At 45.3% G+C, this 16,864-nt stretch overlaps 1 protein-coding gene across 2 annotated transcripts in view; it reads right to left on the bottom strand.

The window, feature by feature from the left end:
* The window catches only part of LOC115154351 (UV radiation resistance-associated gene protein), a 149,800-nt gene that overhangs the window by 109,579 nt on the left and 23,357 nt on the right, over positions 1–16,864 (bottom strand). For both annotated transcript variants that reach the window (XM_029700500.1, XM_029700502.1), the window contains exons 7-8: positions 12,963–13,068; positions 6,595–6,721 (exon numbers count right to left, since the gene is read on the bottom strand). In XM_029700500.1, the coding sequence (XP_029556360.1) occupies positions 6,595–6,721; positions 12,963–13,068 (233 nt within the window). The remainder of the gene's footprint in view (positions 1–6,594; positions 6,722–12,962; positions 13,069–16,864) is intronic.

The following is a 16,864-nucleotide window of genomic DNA, read 5'->3' as shown; positions in this document are numbered from 1 at the left end:
ACATAAATTATTAACTTTTTCGAACAAAACTACATTGTGGACCTGGGATTCCTGGAAGTGCCTTCTGATGAAGATAATCAAAGGTAAGTGAATATTTACAATAGTATATTTGATTTTAGGGGAGTCCAAGATGGCGCTAACCTGTATTGCCTAGCCTATTTTTCTGAGCATAGCACCTCGTTTATTGCAAAGTGTGATTTCCCAGTAAAGTTATTTTTAAATCTGGCAATGCGGTTGCATTCACGAGATGTTAATCTATAATTCTTTGAATGAAAATATTATATTTTACCAATGTTTTCGAATAGTAATTTTGTAAATTGTAGCGCTGATTCATTTGAGGGAAAATATTTTCTGAACATCACGCGCCGATGTAAAATGCTGTTTTTATATATAACGTCCCACGTTTCCCAGACAGGTTAAGGATCTGAGGACCCATGCCAAATCTTTTCAGTCTCCTGAGGGGGAATAGGCTTCGTCATGCCCTCTTCACAACTGTCTTGGCGTGATAGTTTGTTGGTGATGTGGACACCATGGAACTTGAAGCTCTCAACCAGCTCCACTACAACCCCGTCTATGAGAATGGGGGTGTCCTCCTTTTCCTGTAGTCCACGATCATCTCCTTGATATGTTGTTGCCTACCCTTACTACCGGGGGGAGGTGGCCCATCAGGAAGTATAGGATCCAGTTGCAGAGGGAGGTGTTTAGTCAGTCATCCGGAATAGCTGGTGCTCTCATGCATGCTTCAGTGTTGCTTGCCTCGAAGCGCACGTAGAAATCATTTAGCTCATCTGGTCGGCTCGTTTCACTGGACAGTTCGCGGCTGGGCTTCCCTTTGTAGTCCGTAATAGTTTGCAAGCCCTACCACATCTGGCGAGTGTCAGAGCGGGATTTCTTATAAGCGTCCGGATTAGTGTCCCGCTCCTTGAAAGCGGCAGCTCTAGCCTTAAGCTCAATGCAGATGTTGCCTGTAATCCATGGCTTCTGGTTGGGATATCTATGTACGGTCACAGTTGGGACAACGTTGTCGATGTATTATTGATGAAGCCGAGGTGGTATAGACTGAGGTGGTATAGTCCTCATGCCATTTGATGAATCCCGGAACATATTCCAGTCTGTGCTAGCAAAACAGTCCTGTAGCGTAGCATCCTCGTCATCTGACCACTTCCATATTGAGCGAGTCACTTGTGCTTCCTGCTTTAGTTTTTGCTTGTAAGCAGGAATCAAGAGGCTGGAATTATGGTCAGATTTGCCAAATGGAGGACGGGGGAGAACTTTTTTTCTCTGGTTGCACGTGACATGCTGGTAGAAATGAGGTAAAACAGATTTAATTTTAACTGCATTAAAGTCCCCGGCCACTAGGAGCGCCACTTCTGGATGAGCATTTTCTTGTTTGCTTATGGCCTTATAGAGTTACTTGTTGGTAAATTGACGGCTATGAATAATATAGATGAGAACTCTCTTGGTAGATAGTGTGGTCTACATAAGGTACTCTACCTCAGGCAAGCAATACCTCGAGACTTCTTTAATATTAGACATCACGCACCAGCTGTTATTGACAAATAGACACACACACCCACCCCTCGGCTTACCAGACGTGGCTTCTCTGTTCTGCCGGTGCATGGAAAATCCTGCCAGCTCCATATTATCCATGCCTTCATTCAGTCACGACTCGGTGAAACATAAGAGATTACAGTTTTGAATAACCCGTTTGTAGGATAATCTTGATAGTAGGTCACTGATTTAATTTTCCAATGATTGCACATTGGCCAACAGAATGGATTGTAGTGAAGGTTTATTCGCTCGCCTACGAATTTTCAGAAGGCAGCCCGACCTCCGCCCCCTTTTTCTCAGTCTTTTCTTCACGCAAATGACGGAGATTTGGGCCTGTTCCCGGGAAAGCAGTATATCCTTCTCGTCGGACTCGTTAAAGGAAAAAGCTTCTTCCAGTTCGCGGTGAGTAATCGCAGTTCTGATGTCCAGAAGTTATTTTCGGTCATAAAGAGACGGTAGAAGCAACATTATGTACAAAATAAGTAAAAAAATAAGTTAAAAACAATGTAAAAAAATAAATAAATAACATAGTTGTTAATAACAACATGGTTAAGAGCATGTAAAAAGTCAGCCATCCTCTCTGGCGCCAGCCATCCTCCACTGTGGGACCTTATATAGACAGGTGTGTTCCTTTTCAAATCATGTCCAATCAATTTAATTTACCACAGGTTGACTCCAATCAAGTTCTAGAAACATCTAGAGCTCAATTTCGAGTCTCATCGCAAAGGGTCAGAATACCTTATTTACATACGTATCCATTTTTTATTTTAATACATTTGCAAAAATGTATTAAAACCTCTTTTCGCTTGGTCATTATAGGGTATAGTGTGTAGATTGCTGAGGATGTATTTTTATTTCATCCATTTTAGAATAAAGCTGAATACTTTCCGAAGGCACTGTATGTACGGTCACTGTGGGGACGACGTCATCAATGCACTTATTGATGAAGCCGGTGACTGAGGTGGTATACTCCTTAATGCCATTGGATGAATCCCTGAACATATTTCAGTCTGTGCTTGCAAAACAGTCCTGTAGCTTAACATCTGCGTCAAGTGACCACTTCCGTATTGAGCAAGTTACTGGTACCTCCTGCTTTAGTTTTTGCTTGTTAGCAGGAATCAGGAGGATAGAATTATTGTCAGATTTGCCAAATGGAGGGTGAGGGAGAGCTTTGTATGCATGTCTGTGTGTGGAGTAAAGGTGGTCTAGAGTTTTTTCCTTTGGTTGCACATGAAACACATACTGGTAAAAATTGTTGGTCTGATGCCTTTTCCAATAAACACTGGTAACTTCACATTGCTACTTTGATCAGGGAAAAAAAATAAATTTCCTCCCCACACACAGCACATAAAACAGCTACACATGAATAATGATGGCAGGATTTGTTTTACTTTTGTAAATAAACATTTAGTCAAATAAAGAGAAGCATGAATACAAACCAACTCCCTCCCAACCATCCCATCTCATGTACACCACTGTTGACAGGCTGAACGCAGCACAGATAGAGTGGCTCCAATACACACGACTTCAAACCCAGATGGTTCAAATGACCTGCTCTTCCACTGCATGTTACATGTCAAAGCTGTTATGCCCAGACAGAAACTCCAAAGCGGGGTGGCAGGGAGGATATAGAGGGGGGGTACATGGAGGGCGAAGTGGAGGTTCGGGGGCCAGGGCCAAATCGTCATCAAATTAAGAATGATGAGAAGAATTACTGTCTGGAATGGAACAGATTAGCCAGCCCTTTTGGTTTAAGAGAAGACTTGAAAACAGCTTTCTAAAGTCCCCCTTCACCTGCATAGGCCCTTAGCTCGCCCTCGCTTTTATGTAACCGCCACTACTACCCCTCCATTCCAGTCTCCTAAGCATCAAGCCTCTGCTGCCAAACTAAAAGAAATGGAGACTGTAAAAACGTGTGTGTGTGGAGGGCTACCCTGTGGTGCTGTTTGGCTACGTCACACAGCTTTAGAGATGTTGATCTTTCACCACTCGCCAATGTTGTTGTGTTCGCCCTTCAGAGACAAAATAATAATATCTGCCTTCATTACCTCTATGTCACGGGTGGAAAAACACCCACACACCCTACTATAAAGGGCTACCTCTTTCCATCTCAGTAAAGAGTAGAGAGAGAGAGGGGGGGAGAGAGTAAGAGAGAGTTGGAGGGAGAGAGAGCAAAGGAAATATGGAGGAAGAAAGGGATAAAATCACGAAGCAAGGACAGGGTGTGTTACTGTGTAAGATGGAGGACGTGACTGTTGTGGCCCGTGTTGGTACAAGACAGGATGTCTGCCCTTCAATAAGCCCTCCTTTCCTTTTTTACAGCCCTGCTACACTCTCTCCATCCTGCTCTCCTCTCCTTTGTCCTGATGAAAGGCCTGGAGAACATCTTGAGGTTGCTCACGCTCTCCGTGCAGGAGAATAAAGAGAGAGAGAGTGAGAGGATTAGAAGGCTGGAACGCAGCTCGTTTTCAACACAAAGCGATCCAACAGACCGGCCTTGTCGTCATCAAACCCCTTCAAGTCTCTCACACACACAATGTTAAGTATAGCGAGAGAGAAAAAGGCTGAAAGAGATTGAAAGAGAGGGCAAGAGAAATAACAAGAGAAAGAGATGTCTCTCAAGTTGCTCCTACTGGCTCTTATAGGCCCCCTCCAGTCCAGTAATACCACTCATTAGTAAGAATGTCAGTCACAGTTGCCCTCTCTCGCCCTCAATAACTCAACATGGCCGCTGTGCAGCTGAGGGAGCTGGTGACTGTGGGTATAAAGTTGATAGCTCAGCTCTCTGGTCCCCACACTAAGCCTAAGTCCAGTGTGTGATAGATACCCCCACATCTCTCGCCACTTTATAAATCCTGACTCTCAACTCTGGGTAACTAACTCCACCACTGACGTTTATTGGCCTACAGTCGCCTCTGTGCCGCGGCAGAGAGTGAAAATAACTACTGTTAATAACCGCGATAAATACTTTTTACCGCCCTAATTTATAACAGCAGCTCAAGGTGGTAGAGGGGAAAATTAGGTGAGAGGAAATTGTGACCCCTCTGAGCCCGTTCATTCTAAAGGAAAGATGTTGAAAAGCAGAGGAGAAGTAGAAGTTAAAAAACTAAATTGGGACAGCATGATTAAGCAGACGACTGTGGGGGTTAAGGTTAAAATAATGCTCCGTTTTCTCTGGGCTTTGTCTCTGCAAAGAATTACAGCTCTGCTCAGGCCTCTTACACACGCATAGACACATGCAGTCCACCATCATAGCAAATCAGCAGCCATTGGACAGCCTGTTAACCTGTCATCAAGATGATAACTTACCCTGGTGCTCCCCTGTATGCTGTATCTTCACACAGTCATAGTGGCCAAGCGCGGCGCACGCACCCACGCACACACACAGTGTCTACCAGCTTCATAGCATTCATCACATACCTGTGGCAATATAACACAAGACTCATGAAACCCCCAACCCATCACTACCCTCACACACGCCACCCCAGCACTGTATATTTGTGTTTTACCCCCATTTGTTGACAGTAAAGGGGATCGTCAGAAAAACAGTCATTTCACAGAAAGGACTGAGGATTGGAAACAGACAGTGCAGATGTGATTCCGACACGTTTTCATAAAAGCTCACTATGATGTAGCCTAGTGGGTAGCATGAGGGGGACAGAGACTGGAGCTAATGACAAGGCTCTCTGGTCCTAGTAGTTTACTGAGGTGAGTCAAATGACAGTGTTACCATGGAAACCATACATACCTAACCTGCTCTTATCTACTACCAGGTACTTTTCCTTGTTAGTTTAAATAAGCGCCTGTCCTCTCTTCACAAAGGACATTCTCAATTTGTGGCCAGGATTTCCCTCCAGCAGTGGTCTGAGTGGTGACAGAGGATTAAGGGCCATTCATCAGGACAGGGACACAAAGAGAACCTTTCCCTGACCCCTCCTTGTAGTGTCTGTGTGTGTACGTTCGTGCGTGCATGTTGGTTGGCTTACTGTGTGTGAGCCTGGATGTTAAGAACACAGTGTGTGCAGGGATGGTGTGCTGCAGTGCAGAAGGCCAGCCAATCATTAACAGAAGTCATCTTAGGGAGAATTAAGCTAGCCCCTTGGCCAAACACAGAGCTTGGATCCCTCAGAGCCTTAGTCCCCCCACGTCCTCTCAGAACCCACCCTACCCTGATGTTAAACAAATACAAAAACAGACTGTTCAGAGAAAAAAAACAGAAGAGGTAGGAGGGACCTGGAGAGAGCGGGTCAGAGAGGGAGTCAGAGAGTGAGACGGAGAGAGTGATACATTTGCACGTGTACAGTATATGTATGAATGTATGTATGTATGTGTGTCTGATTGTGTGAGTCCATGAACCTGTCTGTGTGTGTCCATCATGGTATGGTGATGTGGATATGAACTCTGCTAGGCTTTTTATTTCCCTGTGGACAAACCAGATATGCAGCAGTAAACTGGCCTATAAAACAAACCCACCCATCCCAGACATGATACAACCTGCAGTTATTCAACCCATTTAATTGGCTGAATGACACCATAAAAGGCAAACGATTTACTTTACCGGCCCTGGTAGGACAACTTGGCTGGCCGGCAAAGACATTTCTCTGTCGTCTGAAAGTGTCACACGGCCAGAGAAAACAGTCACCATGGAGGGGTGACTCAGAGCCTCCAGACGTTCAACATGAAAGAGGTTTCCTGTGTTTGAGGTGCTGTAGTGTACTCTACTGTAAATGTTTGGAGTGGAATATGCAGTAAAATACAGTAGAGCACACCAAGAACAGCAGTTGGCTGACCCAAAGTGTACCTGTCTGTGGATTGCATTCCAAATGGCCACATATTTCCTTTGTATTGAACTACTTTTGGCCAAAAGTAGTGTGAGCTATATAGGGAATAGAGTGCTGTTTAGGACGCACCCTGTGTAAGGCACGTATTAGGAATACAATCCCATGTGAACCCCCAGTCCCACACTGTACGCAATTTGAAATTGTGGCCTTGTGGAAATTCCTGTCTATTGTGTCTTAAAGTGTAACTCCAAATTCCATTTACCCTTCTTCTGAAGCAGTGCTCTCTCCTTCTGCCGCAGGTCTGTCTCCCGGCCCAGCGCTTTCCTCTGTCTCTCCAGCTCACTGCGTAGTGTCCCCAGACGCAGCTGCATACACTCCCGCTCCTTCTTCTGCAAACAGAGAGGGGGGAGAGAGAGAAACATTTGAAAAGAAAGAGATAGAAAAGAGACGAAAGATCAAAGGAGAGAAAAAGGAAGGATAAACAGAAACAGAATACATGTTGTGATTCACCACAGCAAATGCTTTTAATTGTCCCAGCCCACCACCATACCCCCATTAGGTCCCTTAGAACAAACCATGTAATCTAGGGACAATCATGTAACAAACTCATTCAATACGCCTCTACTAACCCAAAAGACACTGTTAATCCTGGATGAGCGAAGACAAGTGGGGCCCACAGAGAATGACAGAGGACTCTAGTGGCCAAAAGGCCATATTTGCATGGGCAGCGCCAGAGGGCTTCCACTATTTTCATTTAGTCAACTGAGTGGGACTTACAACTTCATTAGCTGATCCCTTCTGGTGACAGGATGGATCAGTCAATTGTGAAGAAGAAAAATGGACTACTTCAAAATGGAGATTGCTTCAATGGTGCTGCCTATGCCGTCACAGACGCCATAATGGCACAGATACAAAGATGAGTCCTCTATCTATCTATGGTGGGGCCTCAAACAAGTTATTTCAAAACAACCCCTAAAACAGCCTCCACGAGAGAAATCGGAGATCCTCATGAGCAATTCCACGATAACGGAATTACGCTTGCACTACGATTTTTCATTTCAAAATGTATGCCAAACAAAAACCATTGATTTCAAACTAATAAACGATACAACTCTATGCACAATGACTACTTTGAACTATTTACACAGTAAACACATTTTGTTAACATTTATTGGAAAAACTGTGCAAATACAGTTTGGTAATAGAATTATGGTAAAATCTCCCTCATGCAGAGGGCAAAAGTGAGATAAGGTCACTTCCAAGCGAGAGAAACAACACCGCACTAACTGGTGTGAAGGACCAGGATGTTATGCAGCAAAATGGTATCTGATAGAAGTTGTGGACAAGAGCAGGATGCACTTGCGTTTGTGGAGGTAGGAATCCGTGCCGATGGGTTAGACTGGGTGGGCTTTGTGAAGGGTTCATTCTGGGACGGACATTATGGCTGAACCTTCACTAAGGCCTGGAGCAAAGCTGACTGCAGTCAGGAAAGGAGAGGCTGGGCCCTTGGCTGCTACATCCTGACTAGAACTTCCTCACTTCTGCCCTTTTCTCTTACATTGAAGGCTGTATGTAAAGAGAGGCTTGGGCTTTATCAGAGCTGAGTCAAAGTCTAAGAGGAGAGGAGGATAAGCGAGCACCAACATCCCCTATTCACTCATGTCAGCTGCAGACTAGCCAACAGACTTGTCCTGATGGGAGCTTCAATTCTGGTAAGGTTATCACAATACCAGTATCGCGATACTACGATACCAGATTTCCCATGGCAAAAAAAGAAAACAAATTAGACTAAACTCTATGGTCCTATAAAAACCTACTTCATGTAAAATGATGGGTGCTATAGCTTGCCAAATAAACAAATGTGACTCTAGGTGACAACATAACTGTTTGTTTCTAAAATAAGAACTAAATCCGCTTCAGATTTTGTTTCCTTGCCACGATACATCCAAGTATAGAGATACTGGTATCGTGACAAACCTAATTTCTGGCGTTCTCTCTTACATTGCAGAGTGTGTTTGTAAAGACAGGCTTTGTCTTTAGCAGCGCTTTAGCAAGACTGGAGTCAGAAAGTCTGAAGAGGAAGGGGGAGCATCCTCTTAGTACTCCTTTCACTGGACAGCGTCAGACTATCCAACATCCTTGTCTTCCTAACTTCACCTTCTTGGTGGGGAGGGGAGCATTGAGTTAGTTAGGCATCGTATGACAGTCCCAACCATCCAAGGCCATTCCAGGTAGAAGATGAGTCCATGATGAGTGCTGAACAGAACTAACCCCTTCTCTTCCCTGGTCGGTCGACAGCTGGCTGTAGATTGATCATGTCTGAGGGAGGAACTGCAGGGCACAGGGGTGACGGAGGGGGCAGGGCCAGTGAAACACAAGACTCTTATTACATCTGAGTGGACAGACAGACTGAATCCCGCTGTGAATGAATGGGCAGCCCTATAGCCCCATGAGGGTAATAAACACAGCCTGAAGTCCCAGTCTATCATCATATCAAACACTGCAGACTGTCAGAGCAGTAAGAGTGAAGCTGAGCTGTGTGTTTCCAGATGGCTTCCAAATGGTCTCGATTGGAGGGGAGGAAGGGGCATATGAGAAATTATCATGAGAGACAAACTATTGTGGAGGTGACGTGATAAATGTGGTACCATCTCAGAAATTGTACAGTACACCATAAGTATCTTAGCAGGCTTTTGGTGTGGGGAGGTGGTGGTTCAGGGTCACACACACACACACACAGCGCTGGCATCAACACCAGATGACTCTCCCTCCCCAGCTAACACAGTGTCGGGTGACATCTAGCTCACCACATGCTCCATGGCCTGGGTAGACCTGGATAGAGCTCTCAGTACGCAGGTCATTAGTCAACATGTCCAGCCACCACAGGGTGTCTCCCTATCAGCCCCTAACATCTCACTCTATCTGGGGTTCATTTAAGACCCTGTTGGGAGGACCCCTCCAGCCCTGGATGTACTACCCCAAATGAAGAACAGCGCTTGCTCTTTCGATGGGCACATAGGTGGGGAAGATAAGAGGAGAGAGAGAGAGGGATGGATGGATAGATAGAGGGATTTATTTTTTTATTTAACTAGGCAAGTCAGTTAAAAACAAATTCTTATTTACGATGACGGCCTACCAAAAGGCCTCCTGTGGGGACGGGGGCTGGGATAAAAAATACATTTAAAAAAGGACAACAACACAACATAAAGAGAGACCAAAGACAACCACATAGCATGGCAGCAACACATGACAACAACATGGTAGCAGCACAAAACATGGTACAAACATTATTGGGTACAGACAACAGCACAAAGGGCAAGAAGGTAGAGACAACAATACATCACGCAAAGCAGCCACAACTGTCAGTAAGTGTCCATGATTGAGTCTTTGAATGAAGAGATTGAGATAACTGTCCAGTTTGAGTGTTTGTTGCAGCTCATTCCAGTCACTAGCTGCAGCGAACTGAAAAGACAAGCGATCCAGGGATGTGTGCGCTTTGGGGACCTTTAACAGAATGTGACTGGCAGAGTGGGTGTTGTATGTGGAGGATGAGGTCTGCAGTAGGTATATCAGATAGGGGGGAGTGAGGCCTAAGAGGATTTTATAAATAAACACCAAGCAGTGGGTCTTGCGACGGGTATACAGAGAATAGAGCTCATCCTCCTCCATCTCAAACCCCCTTTGATTCCTCTGATCGGTATCATAATCCACCACCAAGGAGGAGGTTAATGAAGGCCAGAGAGAGAGAGATAGCTGCCTGAGCAGCTCTCTCCTTTCCCAGTCTGGCTGCTTGATATGATGGTCCCAATCAGTCCTGCATTCTTCCATCCTCCGACCCACCAAGAATTTCAACCTTATTTAGAGAGCCCCTTATTTTGCCAGTTGTCTAGAGCAGCATGTGGTATCAACACAGACACAGACAGACACAGAGATGGTGATCGCAGCCAGGATCAGAGTAAACGCTGATAGGCCTCCTATCGAGGTCTTGAGGCTTTTGTAGGAAAAGAGAGGGTGTCAGTCACTCAGACAGGCCAGATAAAACCTCCATCTCCCTCAGTGTCACAGCCCATATGTAGTGCAAGAATGCTGCAGCTGGCTTGTTAACCAACACCACCTTCGGCACGAACCACTGCCCTCCTGTGGTCCAGAGTTGACAGGTAGGGTGTGGCCAATGTGTGTGTGCTCTATGTAGTCTGTTTGTGCATGTGAATATATGCCAATGTGTGTGTGTGTGTGTGTGTGTGTGTGTGTGCATGTGTGTGTGCGCGTGTGTGTTTGCGTGTGCAAATGCGCACCTACCTGTGTGTGTGTGCATGCATGGTGTGTGTGTGTGTGTGTGTGTGTGTGTGTGTGTGTGTGCGCGCGCTTTCAGTCGTGCATGCATGTCCTACAGCTTGTTTGAAGGGCCCCCGGACATCAAAGACTCTGTTGGTCAGCTGAGTGAAAAGCGACAGAGGAATAACCTGGCCGTAACCCTGGAGATCAATGGCAGAGTGTGGGTGAGAGGGTGAAAGGGCCACACTGGGCCGTGGTGGTGGCCTCACCTCTGCACTCTTTGATCCCACACAGACAAGAGGTGGCGTGGGCAAACTGAGGGAGAGAGGCATACTAACAGAGAGAGAATTCACACACAGAGAGGGAGACCCAGAGTAAGACACACACAATGCTCCCCTCTTTTGAAACCACTAACTCAATGAAATTATATTAAAATGAGCGGTCTAAGCTACAGTGCACAGAGAGAGCAGCGGGGGCTGAGCTGATCTGTAGGAGGTATAACATGATTTATTAGCTGAGGTGAACTCTGAAAAGCCTTCGAATGTTTGATTGAGGTGAAGTATCAGCCACAAACCCGTTTCAATAGGAGAATTGTGCTCTGTGTGTGTGTGGGCCTTCATCATCTGACTGCCTGAGGGTGCTGGTAAGTTGTCAGACTAATTCAGCGGTAAAGAACACAACATTTAGATATCAAAAGGCTGAGAGACAGATAGAGGGTGACAGCTGTCTGAGATGTTGAGGTGAACAACAAGAAGAGACTGTTGGAGCAGTCTCCTCGGACTGCCGCCACACTCACGTCCTACAGATATGGTGTCCTTGTTTTGGCAGTCGCTGACTGTCACTCAATGAGCCCTGTTAGATAAGAATTTTTAGATCGGTAAGTTAGTCCAGCCAGTTACCTAAACTTGAAGTAATACTGACAGGGCACGTGCCCAGGGGCCCTGGCCTCCAGGTGCCCCCCATTGATTTTGTTAGTCACTCTCACTCAGATATCATATTAACATGGCATAAGTCATGGACAAAAACGCCACATTTTTTATCTGTGCCCATGGCAAAATGAGCAGAATTGCATGTAAAGTGTTGTAAAATTGCAACATGTTCTCTTCGCCCAATAGCAAAAATTGCAGGAAATGTACTTTCAAACGTAACATTTTCTCTCCGTTGCCAAGACTGGGGTCCAGTAAAAAGTTTTGCTACGACGTGGAGTGGCCTAGCCTGACGACTCACACTCAATTCTTCCACTGCTCTGTCGTTCGCAACATACTTCAGTCTGAATGGATTGTCTCTAACCAAAATCACGTGTGTACTGGGTCTGGTCTAACCCATCGGTTTCTGGAACAATCAGACGGCCCTGAATGTGTTCGCATTCGGTGAAGGGTCGGGGAGGTACTCAGATCCAGACTCATAGTGGAGAGGAAACTAACCTCTGTGGGCGTGACGTAACATTTGGCGGTAGCAAGGAGTCTGGGTAGCCAGGCAAGGGGAGGCCCAATAACCAAATCTCTTTTAGGGCCCCCAAAAGGCTGGGGCCGGCCCTGGCTACTGGTTGAACGCATGTAGTTAAGAGAGTTATGTAGTTTAACTGCACAAATAGATTGATTGCAAAAATCAGTTGACTGCAGGTATGTGTATGGATGTGGGTATGGATGTGGGTACGTAGACCCATGAGCCACTATGGCCCCCCATGAAGATTTCAGATTTCTTGTGGCCCCCACCCAACTCAAAGTTGCCCATCCCTGCTTTAAAAGAAAGCTGTGGAGGAGGGGGGCAGGGGGGTTAAATCCTATCCGCACAAATCTGCTTTTAATGTAATAGTGTAGCATATACCTTGAGCACCAAAACATGGAGGTGTCAAGAGCCCCAGGGCTTTTATAACAGGAGCTTGTGAAGTGTGCACTTACAATAAACACAACATTCAAAACCTAGGATTACCGCTCCATTTTCACAGCACTGGGTCTCAAGTGGCTTAATTCATCCAAACACAGGATATGATAACTGCCTGAGAGCACAATTACATATTTATGAGGATCTGTGTGATACAATATATAAAATCTGCTGAGCATTTAGCCTAGCACTAGAGCACAGATTATTATTGCTGGATGTTCCCAGGTGGTCGTTTTGGCTGAATACAGGAGTAGCGGCTGCTGCTCATCTGGTCCAGCACAATTATCTTAAATAAAATGTAAATAAGTATATTTCAGTTCTCATAGCCAGAGGTCTCATCTGACCAACTGACTATTGTAGTTAGCACATAAACACATGATACTGGTACGACGTAGATAATGCGTTTGCAAGAGAATGAGTTGCAGATGAGAAGAGATCAGTGGAGGATCTGTATTGTGCTGGCTGACTCACACGCTTGGTGCAGGCCGTTGTCGTCCTCAGTTTCTCCTCAATCTCCTTGCCGATCTTCTGCACGGTCACCTGGGTCTGCTTGATGGCTCTCTGGGCCGTGTGGAGCCTGGGAAGTACAGGGAGGAACAACATCAGGATAGGAGCTTAGGCACTTCACCTCAGGAACTCAATAGACATGTACTGTATAATAGAGGATGCTTGTATGTGATGCTGACAGATTTATATCTGCAGTAGGCTAAATAAATAAACACACAAGAACAGAGGGCGGACACTACGGACAGTGTAACGTCAGCCATCTTGTTAGCGTGTTTATTTGCTTTGCTATTTGTTAATGTTAGTTAGGTTTGTTTGGAGGGCAGAGGGAGGAGGTATGAGTTATGATGGACCACATGGGGTTCTTAACTCTGTGGCGACAGTTTGTTTCCCTCATTGTTTCACTTCCTGATTTACCGGGGTTTAAATCTACATTGTTGTGCCGTGTTGTCTCCAAATGTCTCAAAGTTAATGAAGGTTCCAAAGGAACAAAAGGACAAAGCGGTTATTGAGAACATTGAAAGAACAAAGTTCATTAAAATGACTCTTCAGATGTATTCCTATAAACTCAGGGGACGTATCAAGTTCTTAAAATACCCATTAACCACAAATAACCCACCAGTATTTTAGTCACTATTATTTTCTAATATATCTAACCACGTTTTAAGGATCAAATGTTGCCCTATGGACCTGAAAGTATTAAAGTCAGACCACTGAGAGAAACCTCAACGGAGCATTTAATAAAACACTCACCACAAACATGGAAGACTTTCCCAAAACCTTTGGGTACTAATGCCATTCATTCATTCATTCATTCATTCATTCATTCATTCATTGTCCTCTCTGGAGAGATAGGGAGGGAACAATAACAACAATACCAAAAGACAAGCCAGAACTTTATTGCAGCTATCAATCACAGACTTGATCAACTCTCCAAGTATGGTTTCAACAGCTCCAGGCCTCATGGGGAGTGAGGGAGACCAAGCTGCTCCCCACAACACAGCAGCCCCAGCGACATGGTCTAAGAAGAACAGACAACCATCACACCAGGCTGAGATGTGAGGGTCCTTCTCACACACACACACAAGAGGAAGGCAGCCATTAGCAATAATATTGTCAGAGAGACTCGAGATCATCCTCGTTTTGTCTAATTTACAGACACGCTCAATGGGAGATAAGCGTTAGATGTGGCAGTGTGGCCGGCAGTTCCCGATTCAGTCCCTCTCATCTACAGTATGAATGGCTCTACCGTCTGGTCTGGGGTCTGGTCTCCTGATGGAGATGTGGTTTTCATTTGTCGTTAGTAAAATTCTCCTTCACCATGTTCCCTCAATGGGACCACTTCAGCCCCCTGCCCCCATTCCCTCCGTGCCCCAACCCACCATCTTTCCAGCCACATCATTCCACCTCTGTCAGGAGTGGGTTGTTCCATACTCCTCATCTCTCCATCCCCCCAACCGCTGCTAGTCAATCCCTAGGAGTAACCTTAGTACACGCTGCCTGACCTGGCCTGTGTTTGCAGCACTTCTTAACCCAGATAATGATAAGGCAGATTCCTGCCCCAAGCCACTACGTGTAGTCTTCTGTCAATCAAGGCGCCAAAACCCTTGCCAAAACATACAGTGCATTTTCACAGCTTGTAGCCTCAGATTGCAGAGTTCTCCTGGCTTTTGGCTGAATCAGTGGACTTATTGGAAGCCACAAAGAGTCTTAAGAGGCCAGGACTGTGAATTATCCCATAGTGGTGCCAAAATGCTCCGTGATCTTTCATAGTCCACTTCTGGGGTCTTTTAAATTGTCATTAGGGGACAGGTAAACAGAGGGTTGGTGGTATCCCCTATGTATAACTTAAATGGGAATATTCAGCCACATCTTTCGTCTAAAATGTATCTATAGCCTACTATGTTTCTTCATTAGAATTCCTCAATCATCCTCTCATTCATTAACACCTCACTTCGGCGCATGAATCTGAGGAGAAGACTTTTGGTCTTCGCGGTTTACCACAATTTCAAAATTGTGACTACAGACTTCTTCAGAACGTGACTGTAACCACATGGGTCCAAACATGGCTCTCTCTCAGTAAAGGTTACATTAAGAAGGGTGGCGTGGAGCTACAGCCCTTTCAGATACACAGCCCTCTTTTTACTCATGTTTCCCATATCTGTTGCTTTCTTTAGTCAATTTTCTCAAATTAGGCAATTGGCTAAATCAGTGAGGCTAAAAACTCCATTCCTCCATCTATACTGAACAAGGTAGCTAGTTGTCTGCCAATAAGTCACCTAGGCTACATACATCATTGGACTTTTGGGGGTGGAGGGGGGGTTACACAGGTGAGGCTCATACCCACTGCTTGTGCTTGAATGTGGTCCATGTGAGAGCAGCAGCTCTGGGTAATAATCCATGGACTACATATGGATGAGTGAAAACGCAACTTCGGCTCTCCTCTTATGATGCAACAACCACTTGTGGTTGGAGTTCGTAGTGGTTGAAGTGGGGAAAGTGGCTATGGTTGCAGAGTGAGAATGGGGCCTGTGGTCATGGAAGTGGGAGATTTGAGTAACTTTAAGGGACAGTCTATAAAAAGCTTAGGTATGCAGTCCCTCAGAGCCTTCCTGGAACTCTGCTTTAGTGGGTTTAGTGCCTGACGCTCCATAGGCTCAGTTTAAAACTAATGCAGCTCGCAGAGATATTTCCACAAATCTATGGTGCCTCCAGCTACTTCCATGGTTTTATTATTAAAACGCTATTCCTCAGACACCTCAGGATATTACTGTGTGTGGTAGGAGGATGGAGCCCAGACCAACATTCATCACTCCTGTATCTTCAGTAAGTGGGGTCAGACATAACTCCTAATGATGTCACACTTTAAGAAAGGAGGAAAGGGAAGGGGAAACTCTACTACAGCCATTCACTTTCCTTTCATTTAAAAATATATATATAATCCATTTCAACCTGCTTGGGAAGATAGCGATAGCCGTTGGTGATTGTCCTTGGCAGCGTCAGGGCAAAGCCGTTTTGACAGCTTTATCGGTCTGAGGTGGTTGTGATGGAAGAATCTTATATAGGCATTTCCCCTAGGTGAGTGCTGTTATCTTCCCAGCCCTTAACGCATGTCTGCACCCTTATCAGCTCAACCAGTCTCGGGATAGGAGGGCCTGCCCATCACATCAGGCCCTATATGGGCCCCTGGAACACAAGGTGTGAGGGGGTGGACCAATCCCAGGCCCCTATGCCCTCACTGGGGCAGTGCAACCACCAGGCTGGCACCCACCCACCCCTCCAGAAAGCACACTGAACCATAACAACTTTACCTTTTCTACAACATGAGGACGACGAGTGAAAATGACAACTAGAGATTACTGGGAGTTACGATTCAAATAAGTACGCACTTTAGATCCTTAAGGACATTCAGTCCTTGATTTAAGATAGAAAGGCATCTGAAAAGAATAACATCAAACCCTAAATCCGTTTGATGAATGAATGCCTGTAAAAGCATGTGATTCCAACGAGACTATTCTTGAACATTCATTTGGAACATTTTCCCTAAACAGAAAGCTGCTTGGAAGCCATCTTTAGAGAATTCTTGCTTGCAATGCTGCCTCTCGCAGATGAAGGGAGGGGAGAAGGAAGCTTTGATGGATTTGAGACAAAAATCAATGAGCATTGTAATAAACACAAATGGCATTGACTTTCTGACCTTAAAACACATCCACTATGTAGTAACTCCTTCCAGAGCGGCCTCCACAAAGCACTGGCTCCGATGGCCCGTACTGTTCATGGATTCATTTACCCAACTGATGATCTCAAAATAAATATTTACCATGGTTTATACGTAGCGCAACAGGCCAGCAATCGCAATCAGTGCCGAG

The sequence above is a fragment of the Salmo trutta genome, chromosome 19, assembly GCF_901001165.1.
Source record: "Salmo trutta chromosome 19, fSalTru1.1, whole genome shotgun sequence".
Lineage (NCBI taxonomy): Eukaryota > Metazoa > Chordata > Actinopteri > Salmoniformes > Salmonidae > Salmo > Salmo trutta.
This window is presented reverse-complemented; position numbering and strand designations above follow the sequence as displayed.